This window comes from Capricornis sumatraensis, chromosome 9 (assembly GCF_032405125.1).
Source record: "Capricornis sumatraensis isolate serow.1 chromosome 9, serow.2, whole genome shotgun sequence".
Taxonomy (NCBI): Eukaryota; Metazoa; Chordata; class Mammalia; order Artiodactyla; family Bovidae; genus Capricornis; species Capricornis sumatraensis.
Genome location: NC_091077.1, coordinates 49,863,849 through 49,885,742, shown reverse-complemented (window position 1 = coordinate 49,885,742; position 21,894 = coordinate 49,863,849). Strand labels below are relative to the sequence as shown.

Here is a 21,894-nt window from a genome sequence, read left to right as displayed (position 1 = left end):
TTTAATAGAGGACCTTTAAGACTCAAAGAAACAAACCCCAGATGGTAAGATTTTAAGCACTTTTATTGCCCAGTGAGCAGGAGAATTTAGACGAAGGTTCTGCTCAGCACCCCACAAACATACCAAAAAGAACTATTTCTAAGACCAGAGTTGAGGCCAGTAAGGGTCACAAAGTCAATTAGATTTATTGAGACAGGAGTCCCACTGCGGCTGACATGACAGGCCAGGAAGAGAGGAAAAACTTAGGCTTTCCCACTTCTCCCAAGCAAAAATGATCCCCAGCCTAGCACTTGGCTGTCCTTAAGCCCCTTAGCCTTCCTGCAGGAAAGAGCTAACTGGGCTTGAGCTTCTCCACCATGGTGAATGAACTCAAGCCCAGTGGGAGTCTGGGCTCTTGTCCCAGTGCTTTTTTTCTGGGGTTCTGCTCATCTCTGACTCTACCCCTGTACCCTGGACGTGGGATCATACTCACCCACACCCTTGGTGTGTAAAAGTCACACTCCAGATTGTGTCCTTGCCCCATTTGCAGGCAGCTGAAGACTGCTGTGCATATGTCAGTTCACACTTGAACTGGTTTAATGTTTTTTTCCTTTAAGTTGCAATCTAAAATTCAGCCAGACAGGCTTTAATGAGCACTAAATTGTCAAGCCTTTTGTTTCCCTTGCTATTTCCCAAGCCATAGAGATTCTGTGTTTGATTCAGCAACAATTGCTGAATCTTAAACAAACCATTTACATTTTGACATTAACTATTTTATGAGTGTAACTTTTTTGTTGTCATTAGAATGCTTCTAACAGAAGGCCTTTTTAATGACTTATTAGTAAAAGAGTTTAAAGGGTCTGTGGAAGGTGATTCTTAACATTTTCTTTGAAGGAAACAAAAAAAGTAGATTTTTATCTGAATTCATTGGGTAATAAATACATGCAGACTTTTAGCCTTTCTCCTCCGAGCTGAGGCTTTTGCTCTTGCTGAGGTCATTCTAGGGTATCTTCCTGGTCAAGCCCTCCATTTTTCAGATTACAGTACACCTAATATTGAAGCCCCCTCTTGCACAGTTACTTGTCTAATAGAGTCCCTCTCTGCATGTTTCTGTCGGCTGTTAATTTTGTCTAATTAGGGGCAGGAACTATTTTCATTCTTCCTTTGGCCCCAAGATGCTTAGCTGAGGACCCTGTGCACTCTGGGCCCAGTCAAGATTTGTCGACCAGCTGACTGGACAAAGAGCCTCAGACAAATAGCATGCTCACAAACGAAACCATCCATCATTCTGTCTCTGGAAGCTCTGAGTAATTGGGGCTGTTCTCCAGTGTTTAAAGATCTCCACAGAATGGGAAGTCTTTACTTTCCTTTTAGGTCCCCATTTCAGTATCTGGTCAAACAGGCACAAAGGCTTTGGGCAAGACTAGTCCTCCCAGCTTTGTTCCTGCATCAGGGAAGCTCTGTGTCTTTCTTAATCTGGAGGAGCCCTGGTGAGCCTTGAGCCTGGCCAGGGAGTCTGCAGACCCACTCCATCCGGTTTCTTCCTCTGTTACAGAGGAGAAAGTGGATAGAAGTGGCTGGGGCACATGGTCCCACAGTCGCTCGAGCCATGAGATTGGCTGTATGAGATAGAGCTGGACCAGGAGGCCATGTTGATCCACCTCCATGGAAAGCCAGGAGGAGCCTTGCCTCTCTTGAGGCTGTTCTTGCCTCTTGGAGCTGGAACTAATTGTTCACAAAGATCTTTCCAAATACCAATAATGCAAAATACTTGGGTGGTTCACCATATTGTTCACCATATTTAAACTGTCAGAAACCTTAAATATCTAAGCAGAACCTCAGCAAACAAAGGATATTTTGGGGACTTGTTATGTATGTTGCACAGCAGAGAGATTTGTAGTCTATACGACTTCCAAATCCTGGAAATGAAGCATTTCAGTGTTGTCATTTTCTGCTATAGACCATCCCACGATCGTTGCCTTTCCTTTTACTATCGAGAGATGGCTCATTCATAAACATTTCTGCAGTTGTGTGGCAAAAGCAAGATAGGCTTTGCTTAATTCCATTGGCTCTGATTGAGGAGATGAGGCGGTTGGGAGGGAAGGTGAGTGATTTCCCAGCACATGTCTCAGAACTCTTGAGAGCGGAATTTAAGTGAGTAAGAAAGTTCTTCCTGAGCCACTAAAGGCCTGTTGAGAAGGTGTATTGCCTGCACCTTGGAACAAGGATGGCCAGTGGTCTTTCTGGGGTGCTCATACCATGCCAGACCAACTTGTCAGCTCTTGTCAGCCTTTAGCACTTAGGGGAGCTGGTATAGACCCATCTCACACCCACTCTGGGTTCTCTGATAGACTTGATAAATCTCACTGTGAAAACTTCCCATATGATTAAGCCTAAATTTCATTCTGTTTAACTTTGTTGATCCCACCTTGCTTCCCTCAGACTGAGACAGTTATGGGAGACATTTGTTGAATATTTATAAGGCCACAGATAATTTCCCTTTAGCTCTCTCTCTTTCATGTTCCCTACTCTGTGGCCTCCCTTTCGGTTCAGTTCAGTCACTCAGTTGTGTTCAACTCTTTGCAACACCATGAACCACAACATGCCAGGCCTCCCTGTCCATCACCAACTCCCAAAGTCCACCCAAACCCATGTCCATTGAGTCGGTGATGCCATCCAGCCATCTCATCCTCTGTCGTCCCCTTCTCCTCCTGCAATCAATCTTTCCCAGCATCAGGGCCTTTTCAAATGAGTCAGCTCTTCACATCAGGTGGCCAAAGTATTGGAGTTTCAGCTTCAACATCAGTCCTTCCAGTGAACACCCAGGACTGATTTCCTTTAGAATGGACTGGTTGGATCTCTGTGCAGTCTAAGGGATTCTCAAGAGTCTTCTCCAACACCACAGTTCAAAAGCATCAATTCTTCGGTGCTCAGCTTTTTTTTATAGTCCAGCTCTCACATCCATACACGACTATTGGAAAAACCATAGCCTTGACTAGACAGACCTTTGTTGACAAAGTAATGTCTCTGCTTTTTAATATGCTGTCTAGGCTGGTCATAACTTTCCTTCCAAGGAGTAAGCATCTTTTAATTTCATGGCTGCAATCACCATCTTCAGTGATTTTGGAGCCCAAAAAATAAAGTCAGCGACTGTTTTCCCCATCTATTTGCCATGAAGTGATGGGACTGGATGCCATGATCTTAGTTTTCTGAATGTTGAGTTTTAAGCCAAGTTTTTCACTCTCCTCTTTCACTTTCATCAAGAGGCTCTTTAGTTCTTCTTCACTTTCTGCCATAAGGGTGGTGTCATCTGCATATCTGAGGTCGTTGATATTTCTCCCGGCAATCTTGATTCCAGCTTGTGCTTCTTCCAGTCCAGCGTTTCTCATGATGTACTCTGCATATAAGTTAAATAAGCAGGGCCTCCCTTTAGCCAGTTCTAATTAGCTTCTTTGATCCTTCCTCCCTGTCTCTCCCTCTAGCTTGTTAATTACACTTCTCCCCAATGAATTCTTCCTGTACTGGCCTTGTCTGTCTAGCCAGAGGAGCTGGGAATGAGAATCCAAGGCTCCTCAGTGGAGGTATTACCTTCTTCTTTGTCCTGTACCACAGGTAGCCCCTCCACTTCTGAGAAGCCTGAAAACCCAGGCACTTTGCCTTTCTTAGAAGAAAGGTAAGAACAGTAATTTTCATTAAAGTACAATATATTATGATTAAAACTGTTAACTTGAATGCTTGGTATTTGCCAGGAAGTGTGCTAATCTCTTTATATATTATCACACTTCATACCCACAGCAATCTCATGAGATAAATATTATTAATTCCTATTTTATAGATGAAGAAACTGAGGTCTGAAGAGGTTTATTAACATGTTGCAGCCACACAGCTTGAAAATGCTGGAACTAGAACTTGCACTTGGGTCTCTCTGACTCCAGAGCAGCTTTCACTCAGTATTTGCTTTTTGAGTTTGGGCTTTTTGATAAGACGAAAGTCCCAATCGCTGGCTCCTAGATCACCAAAACCATGCTGGGATGTCAGCTATTCAACCCTTAGTGTGGGAGAGGGTTTTTGCATTGAGATAATAAAACTTGGTGCAGAAGCAAGTTGGTGTGGTGCTATGGGTCTTTATATATCTGGACCCTTGGGAAAACCTCCTTCTGCAAAAAAACATGAATCTCATCAATTTTTAATTGCTTTATTTCTTAACTCACTTTTCTAATAGTTTTATCCCTCAGAAGGTTAAGGAAAAGGGCTTCATTGAAATGGTTTTCTGAGTGTCACGAATGATTTATTTGGTGAAGTGAAGGTGTTGGAAACTTTAGTAGAAAGTGGCCATGTTCAGAGAAACCAAGGGAAATACAGAACTCTGAGTTTGAGGGAAAGCAGATTTTAGAAGGTCCAGGGAAAAGCAGATATGTTTGGGCAAGGGCTTTGAAGGGAAGGATGACTCATAGTCTGAACAATGAAATGTGCTTAGTACAGTCACAAGTGATTACTGCAAGAAACAGAGAGGAGACACCTTATTCAGACCAATAAGGCCACTTGGGGAGTTGTTAGTGTTGAGCTTTGTCTAAAAGATGATAAAGGGGCCTGTAACCAAGAACAAACAGAACAAAAGGTGTAGCTCTCCGAGAGCACTGTCATGACTGAGGTGCTGAGAGCCCAGGCCTGCCTGAGCAGTTGGGGTTCGGAGTAAGAAATGACAGGGAGCACGTTGGGCCGCCTGCCCAGCCAGGCTCATTGCCATCCTGTTTTATGTCTTCACTTCTCTTTTAAGGAGAATGGCCCTCCTGTCAGAAAGAGTAAAGCAAACATGGTTAAGAGAACTTGAGGAAGGAGGGAGAAGAGCCACTGGCTTCTTAAAATTAATTAAGGTCTGAAAAATCAAATGAAAGCTCATGGATATCATCATGAGACTGTGCACATATGGATGTTTAAGCATCACTGAGAGAGGAGTAAGCAGACATGGTAACTGTTTTGCTTTTCAGAATAACAAGGCAAGTTTTGAGACCTCATTTATGAGCATTTCTAAAGAGAGATGATCTCTTGGAGTTAGTGTGGGTTCCATGAAAATAGACTGATATAAAGCTTCATATCCCTTCCTTCCTCCTTCTCTTCCTTCTAAGATAGTACATTCATCTTACGTGTATCACTTGATGACTTTTTAAAAGTGAATATACCCATGTAACTACCACCTGAGTCAAGAAATGGAACTTTATCAGCACCCCAGAAGACTCCCATGCTGCCTCCTAACTCTGATGTCTTTTTTAGAAAAATTTACCAGCCTAGAAGTTAAGACTCAATGTTGTAGACAAAGAGGGAACCTGCATTTCAGAAGTGTTTGTCCAAACACATAGCAAAGTGACATTTTAAATTTGGCTGTTACTAAATTTTTAATTTTATAAATAACCCACATTCATTGTTTTGTGTTTTTTTTAATCTTACCATGAAGGAACAAATATATGGTGTCAGTCCACCCATACCATTTATAACTGGCTTTTTACCTGCTCTGCTTGTATTCAGGGCCATGTTGGGGAAGCCTTGCCTCATCAGAGGGTGATAGGAACAGCCTTCAGGGATTCGACCTCGGCAGGCCCAGTGTGAGTCAGTTTTGTGATACTACTACCAAAAGCTTGGATATGGCCTCAGATATTAGGAACAGATGGCCTTGGGGCAGAGGATTAATTATTTTAAATAAAAATCATTAGTGAACTCCAGAACTAACGGATGAAAGTTTGATGAGGAACAGGTTGTCTTCATATCTCAAGGAATCTCCCTGCAAAATACATGTCAGTTTCGAAGGGACAAGTAGTATCTTTACAGTGGAGAAAGCCTGCAGGTACCACCATGATCAAGTAATCAAAGTGAACCCAGCCACTCTTGAGCCTGAATGATGTCACGTCCTGCCTTATATGAGGCACTGAGAAAGATAAGACGTTGCTTTCGTGTCACTCCTGCCAACATGCACTACCTCAGTCTAACCAGGAAAACATATCAGCTTCAGGCTGAGGGACATTCTACAACTGGCCTGTGCACTTCCAAACTGTTACCGTCAGGAAAGAAGACAAAGACCAAGGAAGGCTGCCTCACAGTTAAAGGAGATGTGGAGACATGCTTCTCAATTCATAGTGTACGGGCTGGGTTGGACCTTGAACTAAAATTATTTTCCTAATAAAGGATATTTTGGAGACAGTTGGCAAAATCTGAATATGTGTAGATCATGCACCATGTTAATTTCCTCATTTTGATTACTGTGGTTATGTTCTTAGGAAATGCACACTTGATACGTTTGGGGTAAAGGGGCTTCAGATCTCAGGAAAAATGTGTAAATATATGTAGAGAAAATGTAGTAAAATAGTACCAATTTGTGACTCTTGATGGAAGTCTTTTTTCGTTGTGCCACTTTTCTGTACAGTTTTCGATGGTATTTGAAAAATTTTATTTATTTATTGGGCTGCACCAGGTTTTAGCTGAGGCAGATGGGCTCTTTAGATGCGGCCTGTGGAATCTAGCTTCCTGACCAGGGATTGAACCCAGGCCCTCTGCACTGGGAACACGGACTCTTAACCACTGGACCACCAGAGAAATCCCTCTATAGTAGTTTTTTCGTGCCCAGTCTGAAATGATTTAGACTTCCCAGGTGGCACTAGTGGTAAAAAAAAAAAAAAGCCCAGCAGCCAGTGCAGGAGACAAGAGGTGCAGGTTTGATCCCTGGGTGGGGGAGAGCCCCTGGAGGAGCACATGGCAACCCACTCCCATATTCTTGCCTGGGGAATCCCATGGACAGAGGAGCCTGGTGGGCTACAGTCCATGGGGTCTCAAAGAGTCAGACACAACTGACCAACTTAGCATGCACATACTGCAGTGATTTAAGGCTGGGGCAGGGAATGCCCCAGGTGACTGTGAGGCAGGGCTGTGGGCTCCCAGATGTCAAGAAGATTCTTCAGTGCCCTTTCCTCTGAGCCCCCTTTTCCTCTCCCAGGGTGGGCAGGTTATCATTCTGAGTGTTTGTGTCTGGAAAGATGTTCTGGAGATGCTCCTGTGAGCTGTGTCATTGTGGTGGACTGCGGGCACCCTACACTGGCTTCTGAGACTGGCATCTGTTTGGGGACTGTATTTGAATGGGTCTTGTGACACTCCCTTCTCTTCTTCAATGTCCAGATGGAACTTCTAAGAGGCCCAGCGTGGTTCCCACCACAGTTACATGGTTTGAAGCTCATTACAGGCTTCAGTGTCTTTATTTCTCCTGGCAGCTTCATTTTCATGTGGAAGAGTTGTATGTGGTTTTTGGGTTTTTTCTAAGCTGATAACTGTCCATGTCTTGATTGATTAATGACTGCTTAACCGCATTAATCCCTAGGTGGTAGGCTAGTGTAGATCCTTAATAAGCCTGTTTTGGGAGTACACATCCTGCAAGTTCTTGTGTTCACAGGGGACCCAGGGCTACTCACTGGGGCTCAGACAGGCTGAGGCCGTCAGAGAAGGGACCTTTCTCTGAGCATACACAGCGTCATCAGGCAGGATCACAAACGATTGAACCTGAGGTTTCCCCCTCCCCACTGCACAGCATCTTCTCAGAGAGCTTTCAGAACAGTGGCAGCTTTGTCTTCTGTTATTAAGACGGAGTAATGATTGTCCTACCTAGAAATACTGCAGGGACTCGTGAGAGAGAACATACCCTCTGTTTCCCCAGCATGCTGTGAACAGGCCCCACATCTCGGTTTGGGCTGTGACTCTGGACCACACAGGCTCTACGCCAGGGGTCTCAGCTTAGTATTTCCTCAGCCACCACTGAAGCCATCAACCCAGTCCGTATTTCCTGTCCTCTCCCTTTCTGTTTTTCTCCTTTTCCACTGATTCAGACTCCCTTTTTAGCCCTTACTGTTCTGATTCACCCATGAGCATGCTGGGTGAGCAGATTCTGTGCATTTCCTGTTTCTGGGCACACGCCCCCGCTGGGAGCAGTGCCTGCTCCACCGCCCCCGTGCATCGCAGAGGACCCCCCAAGGTAGAGGGCCTGTACTTGACTTACTGCTCTGCCCTCACCATCTTGAAAGCCCTCAGTTTTGGAACAAGGGTGCCATATTCCCTTGAACATTATATAGCCGCATCCTGAGTGCCTGGGAGGGAGGAGGCACTCCCTGCCTCTAAAGCAGGCAGCGTTGTCCTGAGCCCCCATGGCCAGGCCTGGCTGCCCACCCTGAGATCAGCTCCACCACCCCCTCAACACCCCCTGACACTTGCTCAGCCTGGTTAGCTAAAACATGACCTCTGACCCTTGGCAGGTTCCCACATTGGTCACCCCAACCCAAATTGTTTGGTTTCTGCAAATGCAGTCTCTTCCGCTTCTGCAATGCCCCCTCCCCCCCCCTCGCCAAGATTTACTGAGAAGCAGCTGCTGCTGTCCCTCTGCACTCAGACAGCTGACTCGCCTGCTGATTGTGAACATCCCAGTAATCCAAGTGCTAATGGTGTTTATTCAGCCCAGCCGGCTTAGCCCTGAACAAGGTTTATTCTCATTTATCTCATGGGAGATGAGCTACGTCCTTAATATCCTTCTGTTGACTTTGAGCACACCAGCGCCACTGATGTCGCTGAGAGACATGCCAGGCCCCTGCCCTTTAACTCACTCAATGCCTCAGTTGTCAGGACACCCATCGTCCGGCGGCAAGACACCCTCACCCCCACGCCCGCCTCCAGGCTCTGTGGCTGCGGCTCAGATCCTAAGTCTGGACTGGGAGGGGCTGAGACCAGCATACATGTGCCTGGGGCCTCTGGGCCGAGGAGAAGCTGTGTTCTGGTCTGGCCGCAAAATGCGCACAGCAAGCGTGCTGTGATTGCAGTCTTCCAGTCACAGTGTATTGGCTAGCATTTTGGTGCTCACTGGCTTTTCTGTCTTTAACTCAAGGTAGTTTTAGCTCTGCCTCAGGTGAAGACTCTGAAGCAAAGGGACTCACCTAAGGCCATCAGCCATTGTTTACAGGGTTCTCGCTGAATGTTCTCTGGGCCCTGCCCCTTGCACATCCTATGGACCTCACTCTGCGCTGTTTGGGGCACTTCTTCCCCCAAAACATAGCAGAGAGCATTCAGAGTCCAGGGCTGAGCTCTCGAGAGAGATTCTCTGAGAGCAGGTTTGTGTCTGCCCTTCCAGGGCTGACTGCTCAAGAGAAGCCCTTCTCCACTGTCCCTGATGGATGGACTGAGTGACATCTAGAAATGTGAGACTGGTCTTTTCCACCCTCTGGCTGTGTTTCCTCAGCCCCTTGACTGGAAAGCACTAGAAGGCTGTTTTCAGAAGGGTTTTGTATGGAGTCTCTGGCATGTCCATGAAACCACTGAAGCCCTGAGCCCTGGGGTAGGGCCTAGAGTTACGTGGGTTCTCTCATTCAGGCTGGTCAAGGTGTAGGCCCAGGGCTGCCAAGGCCACACTCGGCTACAGGCCCACATTTGGCCGCTGGTCCTACTCTACTCACGCAGGTCTTCAGGACTCGGCTGCAGGTGGGAAAGAGTAGATTGATTGCCTCATGAAAGTGAGTCTGTCGAGGGGCAGTAGGCACGAGGCTTTCCCTTTTTCTCACTGGTGTACTTCTGTGTTTGAGCTCTGTTCTTTCCTACTCTGGATGGGCTCCCCTCCATTTAGAGGGCTTGGGACGAACCTGGCTGCTCTTGGCTGTAGGTACCCTGGCTTGCAGCACACTGTCTGCCTTGTGGAGAAGAAACTTCTGTGTCCTGACTCCAGGGTCAAAGACTGAAGGGCTCTGATGGCCCGTCCTCAGCAGCCCACTGAGGGCCTGGTGAAGGGGCAACATGATGAACCAGTGCTGGGCCACAGGCCCCTTACCCATCAGGACCACAGGGAGTGGGAGAGTCAGTCAAAGGAGGAAGGGAAGGAAGGATGTCAGAGCCTGGTGAGGAGAAAGGACGCTGGGCAGGGAGAGACACACACCGCACCACAGCGCCGGCCTGACCTGCGACTGGTGGGCTGGCCTGCCTCAGAGTGTCCCTCCAAGTCCTCTCCCACCCCTGGGTCACTGTCCTGACACAGGCCCTTCTCCTGGGCCCTCTCTTGTGTCTGTGTGCCCTGCAGGCACGTTTCCAGCTCCCCACTTTGCCTTGCAAGTGTCGAGGAAAGAGAAGCAGGAGCAAGTTCCACTTACTGGGCAGGTTATGGGTCCTGCATCTCCCCTGCTCAGTCACAGCCTGACCTGCCTTTGTGTCAGGGGTCAGCTGCACCTCTCAGCCCTGTTCTCAATGATTCTTCAGGGCAGCCTCCACTGAACGGTCTCCTAGCCTCTCTAGACGTGCTCATGTTGTTCCCTGAGCACATGCTGGTCTTCTGGTCCACAGACTGTCTTCCTCACCTGACCTCCCAGTCTCCTGCAGTCTCGCTTCTTTTGGGCAGCCCTGCTGGCTCTTCCAGACCAGACTTTCCTGTTCTTTCTCTGAAGCCCCACCGACTGTAGGTTCAGAGCCACCTGGCAGGGCCTAAAGTTACATAGCCATTCACTTATTCGCTCTGGAGCCTGTAAGTGGAATATGGTGGTGTGGTGTCTCTTGTATGTGTGGAGCCTGGCTTGCCAGTGTTGAGCAGCAGAAAAGAAGCTGAGTGTCCACGAGGATCTGTTCTGCACGTGGGGCATCTCTGAGCAATTAACTGCCTGGCCTGTGCCTTCCTCCAGATCTTCCCTGGCACAGTGCTGTGCGGCCCTTTCTACCCCACATCAGGCGTCTGTGGACAGAAATACTGGGAAGCCATGTCTCTTCTTAGCTTTGGGCATTTTTTGTTTACTCCCACTGGCTTATTCTTCCTCTGGAGGTTCCTAGGGATTTGCCCACAGAGTACGTGCCCTCCCCTTGGCCCCTGGTAGTCTGTTTTTTCACTGTTTGTGCTTTGGTTCCCTCTGGGGTTTGGGTCTTCTCTCCCCTTCTACCAGCTGAGACCTGGTGGGGGGCAGAGACCAGTCTTCTTCGTGTCTCTCCCCTCCCCTAGTACTGCCCAGGCTGGTGATAGGGAGGCATTCCAGGGCCGCTCAGGCTGGGCCTCCCTGGGGGCCCCTCTGCTCCTGAGCTGTGTTGCCTCTCTGGGTCTTGTTCTCAGCAGATCTGTAGACGAGAACGAGGCTTCGCACGCCGTCTTTGAAGGAGCTTGTCTGTGCCGCTCTGGGGGCCCACTGGGGGCGGGGCTCCTCGGTGCTGTTCCCTGAAGCTGATGCGATGTTGGGCCTCCTAGCCATCTCTTCCTTGGGAGACTGCATCTGACGTTTGTATGAATTTTCTCAGCGTGGTTGACTTCTTTTCCTAGACCCTGCCTATTGCGGGTGAGCGTTCCTCAGACACACGATGGCAGAGACAGCCCTAATTAGCTCACCCTTTGATGAAGCAGCTGCCTGTCTCAAGTTGCAGGAGCAAGGGCTAGGGGAGAGGCTCAGTGCCCACCTGCCTGTCTGGAGAGGCGCTGTCAGCCTTCCTCCCCAGCGACTCCAGCCCTCTTCTGCAGACGGCTCTTCAGACATGCGTGAAGTTGCAGTGGGAGAGGCCGGCACCCACCCTCGTGTCCTTTCTGCAGAGGAGATGCGGAGGGGTGCGGGCTCCTCCCATCTTACAGCGGGAAGACCAGCCCTGTGTGCTTGGGCTGCACTGCGCTTTGAGGCTGCCGCCTGGCAGGAGTAGAGGGTGGGCCGTCAGGCACTCACTGGGCCCTGTGACTGTACGGTCCGGCCAGGGCCTCTCCTCCGAGCCGCCTGCGCTCTCTTCTTGTCCGCCTCCCCTTTCTCTGGGTTTTGGACCAGGAGTCGTCTCTGTGATTTGTCTGTATCTTGAGCATCCTGCCTCATTCTCCCCATGCTGTGAGGGCCCCCTGCTGAGGTGGGGTTTTGGAGAAACGTGCTTTTTGGGTCTCCAGGGTACTTTTTGGCGGCCAGAGCCCGGAAGAGAGTTGGGGCCCTCTGTGTGCTTGCGTCTCACCTCGGGCCCAGCCCCTACCCCAGCCCCTTGCTGCTGGTCTCAGGCTTTCACTTGCCTGCCACCTTTCCCAAGACCTTATAAGCTGCTGGTAAGGGCATCTCAGTCTTCCTCGAGGGCCTGACTACACAGGTCCCTGCACTTGGCTCTCAATCCCTAATTCATCACCAGTTTAGTCTTAGAAAGCAAATGGTTCCCAGTGTGTCCCTGTCTGGCACACTGCCCCAGGGGAGGTCTCACCCTTCAGGCCCCCTGTCCTTTCATCCAGGAGGGCTTTGCCTGAAATGTTTGTTTGAAGCTCATCATTACTCTTTTCTCCAGCCCAGAATGGGCACTGGAGTTCCAGGGGCAGCCCTGGGTTTTGAGTGTTTCATTGCTGCCCGTTTGCTGGTTGATGCAGTTATGGTTGTCCACGTGTCAGCTCACTCCCTCCCTGTTGCCCGGGGCTTGCACCACAGCAGACCCTGTGCTGGGATGCAGGGACAGGCACAGAGTGGAGAGCACGGCAGGAGGCAGCTTGGTTGTTCCTGTGTCAGGATCTCCCCAGGACCAGAGGCTCCCTGGATCCTTTCTTTTTGACTGCCTTCCTCCCCACGCTCTGTCTGTGTGCGCCACCCAGGAGGGGAGGGGGCGGAAGAGGCCTTGCAGCTCCACACCCCGTTAGTTTCCCCAGAGCGTGATGCTTCTGGATTCCTGGAGGCAGCAGGGGAGCAGGTATGGCTGCCTCGAGGAGCGTGGAGGAAGGCTTTCCATTGGAGGGACCCTGAAGGAGCACATTTAGCGTAGTGGAATCTGAAAATGAGATTTCCGTCCCCAGATCACGCCAGCCTGTTGGCTGATGCAGAGTGGACGCTGGCCTGGGGCCCTGGGCCCTGTCGCCTGTGCCGTAGGCCACTGTACCCAGGTGGACCCACATCATTTTGTTTTGTTTGCCCAGCTAGGTCCTAGCCTGTCCAGAGGGGAAGCCCCCTTTGTTCTTCACCAGGGATGGCTGCTGTGGCAGCAGCCCCCTTACCGGGCTGGGCATGCCCCCAGGTTGATGAGTAGGTGCAAAATCATGGTTTCTTGTTCTTCCCCACAGCAACCCAAAGGTCCAGGTGGAGGCCATTGAGGGGGGAGCCCTGCAGAAACTGCTGGTGATTCTGGCCACGGAGCAGCCTCTCACTACGAAGAAGAAGGTGTGTTTCTGCCCTTTTTTCTTGTTCAGACCTCAGCACACCTGTGAAACCTAGAAGGCGAGGAGGGTCCTTCTCCAGACTGCACTCGTAACCCTTGGGGGCCTGAGTGGTCATCCCTGGGTGGTGTGGCGGGAAGGGCCTCTCTCTGAAGCAGCCAGGCAGCCTGCGAGGTGTCTGAGGCCTGGGTTCAGCTCCCAGCTTCAGCACCCCAGCTCCTGCCCTGGGCCTCCATTTGTCCACTGGGTGATGTTGAAGGTGTCTGATGTCTCTCCTCTCTCAGCCTTGGGTCCTGGGGTGCAGCTAATGCCGAGGGTGGTGGGTGGAGCCAGAGAGAAGGGGGCTGGGCTGGGACTCTTGGGGCCCCTCTGGGTGCCCGCCGCAGGGCCTGGTCGCTGTGGCCCCTCACCCATCAGGGTCTCTTTCTCCCCAGGCCCTGTTCGCCCTGTGCTCATTGTTACGACACTTCCCCTACGCCCAGCAGCAGTTCCTGAAGCTGGGGGGGCTGCAGGTGCTGAGGAGTCTGGTCCAGGAGAAGGGCATGGAGGTGCTGGCCGTGCGTGTGGTCACCCTGCTCTATGACCTGGTCACCGAGAAGGTGAGTTCCTGGGGCCCGGCCACCCCGCCCTCTGCTTTGTGTGTGCTTCTGGTTATTTGACCTCTCCCTCCCCCAGGATTTTCCCTCCGTCCCTCCATCCTCATAGCGGAGTGACCTGAGCACGTGTGCCAGCCTGGAGTTGGGCAGGGATGTGATGGAGCCCAGGACTTCTGAGATGTCAGGGTGGATGTTCTGTGGGAGGTGACTGCTGAGCTCATGCCTGAGAGCTGCACGGAGTGGGAGGGAGGAGGGCATGCTGGCAGTGGTCAGGGCCAAGAGTGCAGGCATCGGGGTCAGTATGACCGAAGGCCTGAACAGCCAAGATCAGCCCTCCATGAAACGAAAGTTCCTGTGTGGTGAAGCGTAGGGTGGGGGCGACCAGGAGCAGGTGGGGTGGAGCAGCTTGTGTCTGGAGCCACCACAGCAGCCAGGAGACCAAGGAGCCGGGCTAGAATAACGCTGAACCTGAAGATTCTGGCAACCTGAAGGTGCCTCCTCTGGTTTGGGAGCTTTGGCTCTGGGCCAGACTCAGACTAGCTGCCATCGAGGGCCCCAGGGGCTTGCTGCCTGCACGGAGACTTGGTGCCCAGCCCACTTTGGTCTTTGTGAGCTTGGAAAGTGTCTTAATTAAGGAGAGGGTAAAACCAGGCAGGCCTGATTTCTTAGTTCAGCTGCTGCAGAGAGCTCTGGCAGGGTTTTCTCTGTTGCCTCTCAGGGGCCACACTCTCCCCACAGTCCACTCGGCTCAGTGGAGCAGGGCTGGGCAGCCGCAGGGACCATGCTGGAGACAGAGGGCCCACCCCTTCCTTGCTGCGCCTCTCGGCTCTGTGCACCCCTCCCCCAGGCCTCAGGCTGGATCAGGTTGTCCCTTGCTGGTTTTCTCTCCACCTATTGGCTTTTGTTTGTGTGCACTCGGTCTCTCTGCCTCTCTTGTCCTCTCTCGTCTCTCAGGCTGTCCCTCTTCCTCTCTCTCCCCTCCTCCTCTCTCTTCCTTCACCCCTCTAAGCTGCAGAAACCTGATTTCTCAGAACAGCAGGCAGCCATGTGGTGCTCACATCCAGTTAATAAGGCCTGGGCACAGTTGACGTCCTGGGAACAGGGCAGCAAGCCTGGGGAAGGATGTGTGCATTGGTTGGCATTTCCCGGGAGAACGCTGTCACTTTCCCCTGGTGTCTTGGGTGTCTTTGCTGCCCCCGGCCCTGGCACAGGGCACTGTGACTGCGTCATCCCCGGGGAGCCGCCGCTGGCAGTCTGACCAAGGCTCTCTGAGTCAACTGGCCCAGGAGCCGGACTGGAGGCTTTGGGTGCCATGAGGATCAGGGAGGGCCTGGCATCTCTCTGCAGACAGCATGAAGTTAGCCGTCTGTCTGCAGGAGGAAGATGGTGGAGGGGTTTCAGCCGGAGCGATAGAACAGATGGCAGGCGTGCTCTACGCTTAAGGCCGTCAGGACGTCTTGTTCTGTGGTTTCTCAGAGAGCATACATGGGGGATGGGTACAGGGCTCCCAAAGGAAGAGGTGTGACAGGGTGGAGGGGTGCCAGGCTCCTTGAGGGCATCGCTTGTGTGCAGAGGTAGTGGCTGGATTTCAGAATTCCCAGGAAAGTGCGGGCCCACCTCTCAGATTGTCAGACTCCTTGGTCCTTGCCCCTTCGATCGTCTGCCAAACCCCAGGCATTTCTTCTTCTGTCCGTTGGCTCTGGGCAGACCCTCTACTAAGAAACTGTGTCCTGATATCCGGGCTCCTGCAGAGCTGGGACGCCTACCTGTGGTCATGAACCCATGTCTTCTCATGCCTCCATGGAGCTGAAGGGCCCTTCCACAAGTGTTGCCTGGGTGTCTGCCTGCCCGGTGCTGTGCCTGGCCCATAGTCCCTGCTCTCCTGGTGCTTCCAGGCAGACATTTACCAGAGACCCTCCTAGAGTGTGTGGGCCCTGGAGGCTTACGATCAGTGCCCTGACTCTTTGGGGCAGTCAGGGGAGTTGCTGAGTGAGATCTAAGGGTTGAGTCAGGTTGACTGTGGAGTTGGTGCTGGGTGAGAGGGTGCCTGGAAGTGCGAGCTGCCCCTGCACAGGCCCTCGGGGAGGGTTAGTGTGACACGTGCCAGAGTGAAGGCACCAGTGAGGAGGCGTCCAAGCGCCCGGGGGGGCAGGGCCTGCAGCGCCTGCACGTCCCAGGGAGGGGAGTCCATCTTTATTGTCAGAAATGCCCAGTGTGGAGGGTTTGGGGTGGGGCCTGGAGGGGGCAGGCTGGGCCTGGGAGGCAGGAGACTGAGAGGCACAGCGCAGAGTAGGGCCCTGGGGCAGAGAGCTGGCAGGACTGGGGCGTGTTTCACGGGTGGAGCTGGCGGGATGGGAGTAGGTTAGGAAATGACAGCCACGTCCCTCTTAGCCTTTTCTGTGTCAGAAAACTGACCCTCTCTTCTTTCCTGCTTCCCCTGCCAGCTCTGAGGAGCCCCAGAGCCATCAGGTGGTCTGCTGTGGGCCCTGAGCTTTTTCTGGGCTTTCTTCTTGCCTGCCCTGTCGCGCACGCCCCATTCTCCCCTGGAGTTAGGGCAGCGAGTCCTTCTTTCTTCCTGAGGGTGCATTTAGTGTGCCCACTGCTGCTCCTCCGTCTCCGCATACCTTCCTCTGACGAGTGAAGTGACTGGTAGACTCCTGGTGGCGTGCTGTGATCGTGCAGTGGTTAGTACTCTATGTAATGAAGTGAGGTGGTACTCTGTCAGGTCTAAGGTGTTCCCTTCCTGCCTCTGAATGCCTGCCAGGATTGGTTCCCACCACATTCTATTGGAGCTGGGTTTCTGCACATCACCAACACAGGCCATGTGTGTAACTTCCTGCCCAGACTTCCCTCGGCGTAGAGGCCAGGGATGCCCAGGGCTCTGTATGTTCTGTGCCTAGCCTGGCCCTCGTGCCCATCCACCATTAACAGCCTGCCGGGCTGCAAACATGAGACGGGCCCCAGCCTCTTGTCACAGGCCTCCCACGTGTGTGAACCCTCCACCCTCGTCCCCTCGGACAACTCCACAAGCCTCTCAAGACTCAGGGAAACACCGGCTTCCTCTCCCCGCCATGCCCGACTCCTCTGAGGGAGTGGGTCTGTGGTGGTGGTGGTGATGCTGCCGCTGGCACAGCTGCCGTTTGATGATGGTAAAACTCACTTCGTTGGTGGGCTCTGTGTGCCAGGCACTGGCTGTGTGTTCACTGTCCCATTGAGTCCTCCCAACCGTCCTGAAGGGGCTTCGGCATCTCGTCCGCATGAGGGGTGGTGACATTGAGTCCTAGGGAGGCTCAGTGCCAGCCCAAGGCCGTTTGGTCATTCAGCTGTCAGTGGTGGAGCAGGGTTTGAGCCCAGACTGTCTGCCTCCACCCCACCCTGCTACACGAAATGCATCGTGACATTGAGGACTTGCTCCGCCAGATTCCGAACTGCTTGGGGGCAGGGATCCTGTCTCCGTCTTGGTTTCTCCAGCACCTGGCACACTGCAGGGTTTTTTTTTTTGGATGAGTGGATGGATGGACAGATGGGTGGACATGTGGACGGGCTGGAGAGCATGTGTAGAGCTGTGAATCCAGCTGACCTTGCCTCCAAAGGGCCTTTGAGGCCCAAGGGTGTGGACAGAGAGGGGACAGACTCACGGGTCAGCCAAGTGCCTTCAGGCCTGAAGGGCGGAGCTGACAGCCCTCTGTCTGTTCTCTGTCCCGTGTGCCCCCACCCCCGCCCCGGCCGTGCGGACGGCAGATGTTTGCGGAGGAGGATGCCGAGCTGATGCGGGACATGTCCCCCGAGAAGCTGCAGCAGTATCGCCAGGTGCGCCTCCTGCCCAGCCTGCAGGAGCAGGGCTGGTGCGAGATCACCGCCCACCTCCTGGCACTGCCAGAGCACGACGCCCGCGAGAAGGTACTGCAGACGCTGGGCGCCCTCCTGGCCACCTGCCGGGACCGCTTCCATCGGGACACGCAGCTCCGCGGGACACTGGGCACCCTGCAGGCTGAGTACCAGGCACTGGCCGCCCTGGAGCTCCAGGAGGGTGAGGACGAGGGTTACTTCCGGGAGCTCCTGGACTCCATCAACAGCTTGCTGACGGAGCTGAGATGAGGCTGCCCCTGAAACCGGGACGCTACTTGTGAGACTGAGGGGCACCAGCTTGGGTGGGCTTCTCAGGGGGTACCAGGCAGGACGGGGGGCTTCCCCACTGGGGCCTGGGCATCATCTGGGCAGTGCTGGCTTGGCCATTAAATGGAGGTATGACGGCCAATGTCTGCTTGTGTCTGTGTGGTCTGGGCACAGCGCTTTGGTGGTCACTGGGTGACAGGCTGCTGAGGTTCCCTGGTGACGTGCTGGGTGGTCGCCTGGTAACGGGCCCTGTGGGAAGGATCCAGGCCCAGCTGGACCCAGCTCTCTCCCACCAGTGGTTCTGTGACTTTGGGGTGACACTTAGCTTCCCTGAGACTGTTTTCTCCTCTGTCAAAGGGGAATGCCATTAAACACGAGAAGACACACAGAAAGCACCGCACCAGTGTCCAGCACTCGCGCTCACCCCTCCTCACCCAGCTGTGGAGGGCACTCTGCCCCCTCTGTCCCGTGCCTGCATGTTAGTTTCAAGGCTGGTGGCAGAAGCTTGAGGGCATCTCCACACACAGGGGTGCTGTGTCAGCCCAGGCAGCTGATGGGTGAGGCTGGGTCCTGGGTGGTGGGACTGGGGGCGCTTGGTGCACTCTGTTGGCCTTTGGGTTGAGGTGTCACTCTGGAAGAGGAATAATCTCTCCACACCTGGTAGTGGGAGCCCAGGCTGGGCCCACCTGACGGAGCAAAGGGGCCTCTCCGTACCCTTGCCTCTCTTCTGTGTCCATGTGCTCTGCACTGAGCCGGAGGTGGCAGCCTTGGAGGCAGGGGCAGCTGAGCCTGACAAGCCGCAGCCCCCACCCCAGAGAGGCTTAGCGTCAGTCTGGGAGCCTGCTGCAGGTTGCCACAGCAACCCCTGCTCTGGGCTTTCCTGATTTGGATTCTGGTGCGTTTGTTTTTCAGCTTTTCCCAATGCACCAGAGGCTCACTCCTGCTGCTTAGGCCGCCCCTCCCAGCCTCTGTGTAGAACTCTCCCCACCCTGGCCTTGCGTGTAGAAATCTCAGTTTCGCTGAGCTGAGGGCAAACCGAGGCCCAGAGGAACCCGGGGCAGGTCAGTGGCCTCAGCCCTGCTCCTGCCCACGGAGAGCCTGGGAAGGCTGCTGCAGCAGAGCGTTCTCCAGGGGGGCAGGAGGGGGCCAGGGTCTGTGGAGTTGGAGTAGGATGCCTCGGGGCCCAGGCGTCACGGGAATCGGTCCACCGAGTTGGATACCTGCTGGCTTAGGCGTCATGGGGCACAGAGCAGAGTCCTCCGAGTTGGATGCCTGCTGGCTCGCAGCCTCTAAACCTGTCAGTAGCCTGTACATTTCACAGATGAGGAAATCCTGGCTAGGGAGGCTGAATGAGCTGCCTGAGGTCAGAGAGGCAGTGAGGGGCAGAGCTGGAGTTTGCTGGGTGGAACACGCTTTGAAAAGTTTGAATGTTTGTCTTAGAAGAAGATCATTTTAATCTGACAGGCAGTGGTGGGAGGGCCAGGAGAGACGGCCGAGCAGGCCAGGTCCAGAAAGGTGCTGGGACTCGAGAGTGAGTGAGGGGAGGCAGACAGTGCCAGGTGACTGAGGCCACAGCCGGGTGATGGCACTGCATCTGCCGTCTGCTTCACATACACAACACAAGGCATCAGCAGGCGTGAAGCTTGCCCTGCAGGCTGCCTTCTCAGTGGCCTCATCTGGGTCGTCTGGGACCTCTGCCTTCTTGGTCCTTAGTCTCGGGTGGATTCTGGTTCCACCATCCAGTTCATCGGTGACTGTTGTCTGCAGGTCTAGGAAGAGGCTCTGGGACTTAGCCAAGGAGCACAACCTGGGCTGTGTAACATGATGTCTGGCAGTGAATGCTGAAAACTGTAAAGAAAAACAAAGCCCAGAATGGGGGATGAGGAGTGTCAGGGAAGGCCTCTCTGAGGAGGTGCAGTGTGAAGAGAAGGAAGTGAGGCGGTGAGCCCTGTGGGATCTGGGGAAGTGCTTGGTATATTAAGGAAATAGCAGAGGCAGGAACATGGCCGGGGTTGGAAGAAAAGCAAGATTCAGTGGAAGAGGGGATAGTAAGCACCATGAGGAGGGCGGACCCTGGCAGCTCTGGTGAGGACTGGGGCTGCTTCTTTGTGATGGGGGCCATTCGAGACTCGTGAGTGGAGAACAGACCTGACGTGGCTGACATTTTAACAGGACCATGCCCGTTGGTGTGGTGAGAACAGATGACACGGGAGCAAGGGTGGGAGCAGGTAGCCGGCGCAGGGTCTGGTGTAGAATCCAGGTGAGAGCTGATGTGGTGTGAACCAGGGTGATGATGGAGAAGGTGAGGTGACGTGGTCAGACTCCACATGTGTTTTAAAGGTCGCTGTGAGAGGACTTGCTGGCTGACTGCATGTGGTGTGTGAGGGAAAAGAGTCAAGGATGAAGCCTCACCTCAGGACTTCAGTAAAGTTGAAGCTGCAGCAGCAACTGGACAGCCATGTTTTAGAAAAGGAACCTTGACCTATAACTGTTGTCTTACCCAAAATTTAACTCAAAACCAAATATAGACCTAAATGAAAAATTGTAAAACTTTTAGAAGAAAATATTTATGACTTTAGTTTTTAGCTATACCACCAGAAGCACAATTCATAATGTTAAAAACTGATAGATTGAACTATATCAAAATTAGAAACTTGTTCTATGAAATAAAAATAAAGACAAGCCAAAAACAGGGAGAAAATATATACTTGGCAAAAAGGATTTGTATCCAGAATCAATGTCAAAAAAAAAAATACTTAACAGAGGATTTTGCATCCAGAATATATGAAGAATTTCCAAAGCAAGAAAACAGTCAACCCAATTTCAAAAATAAAGATTTGCAAAGACATCACCAAAGTGGATATAGAAATGACAAACAGGTGACAAAAATGCCAGTGAGACAGCATCCCATTCTTTTTCCTAGGTATTTACCCAAGATAAAAATCTTTGTTTATACAAAAATTTGTACTTGAACATTTATATCAACTTTTTTGTAAAAACAAAACTGGAATAAGGTAAAATGTCCCTTACCTGGGGGTGGATGGACCAACATGGTAATAATCCACGTTGTGCTCTGCTCCGCGTGGAAGGACAGACAACTATGCCCACAGCACACGCGTGCGTCTCAGATGCATGCTGCTGACTCAAAAGAAGCCAGGCTCAGAAGGCTGTATACTGTTGCTTTATTTATGGGACATTCTGGAAAAGGCAGAACTACAGGGAAAGCGTTTGTTCAGGACTTAGGGGACATATCAACAACAGTGGGGTGACAGAGTGGAATCTTGGGGAGCATGTTGGAAATGTTCTGTGTCTCAGTTGTGGTTACACAACCACTACGTGTGTCAAAATTCAGAAACACCCCAGAAAGTGAATTTTACTCTGTGTAAATTACAGCGAAAAAATTGTAATAAATACTTCCCTGGTGGCTCAGATGGGAAAGAATCTGCCTGCAATGCAGGAGACCTGGGTTCAATCCCTGGGTTGGGAAGATCCCCTGGAGGAGGAAATGGTAACCCAGTCCAGTATTCTTGCCGGAATAATCCCTTGAACAGAGGAGCCTGGTGGACACATGGGATCACAAAGAGTTGGACACAGCTGAGCAACTAACACTTTCAAATACTCAAACGTTTCCTTTCCTAGCATTTGGCTGTTATCTGTGCTTCTGAGATTACTTAACGTCTCCCGCATCTGATGGTGGGCACACTAACTGTGTACTCGAACTTCTTTTCCTAGCACCACCAGCAGCACACCTCGTGGGTGGCCGGAAATCTGATGTGGTGGGAGTATTTGCACCAGGGAAGTCGGGAAATGTTACAAATCAAGGCTTAATTTATTGTTTTGTTGATTGTCTAGACTTAAAGAGGGTGATGAAGAAGACATTAATGCCGATTAAGCTTTGTTTGTCATCTATATTTAGCACACAAAAAATGAGGATTGTCTTACAGTATTTGACAGATGTTTTCTGATTCAGCAAAGTCATCATTCACTGACAAGTGAAATTCCCACACTTATTTTTGTTCTTTCACTTCCTTACTCCTTAAGGTAAACAAAAATATCAACCAACATTCA

At 51.9% G+C, this 21,894-nt stretch overlaps 1 protein-coding gene across 5 annotated transcripts in view; it reads left to right on the top strand.

The window, feature by feature from the left end:
- Positions 1-17,951, top strand: part of SIL1 (SIL1 nucleotide exchange factor) — a 248,182-nt gene extending 230,231 nt beyond the window's left edge. For all 5 annotated transcript variants that reach the window (XM_068980447.1, XM_068980444.1, XM_068980449.1 and 2 more), the window contains exons 8-10: positions 13,022-13,118; positions 13,549-13,713; positions 17,452-17,951. In XM_068980447.1, coding sequence (XP_068836548.1) covers positions 13,022-13,118; positions 13,549-13,713; positions 17,452-17,808 — 619 coding nt within the window. In that variant the 3' untranslated portion in view covers positions 17,809-17,951. The remainder of the gene's footprint in view (positions 1-13,021; positions 13,119-13,548; positions 13,714-17,451) is intronic.
- The last annotated feature ends 3,943 nt before the right edge of the window (positions 17,952-21,894 follow it).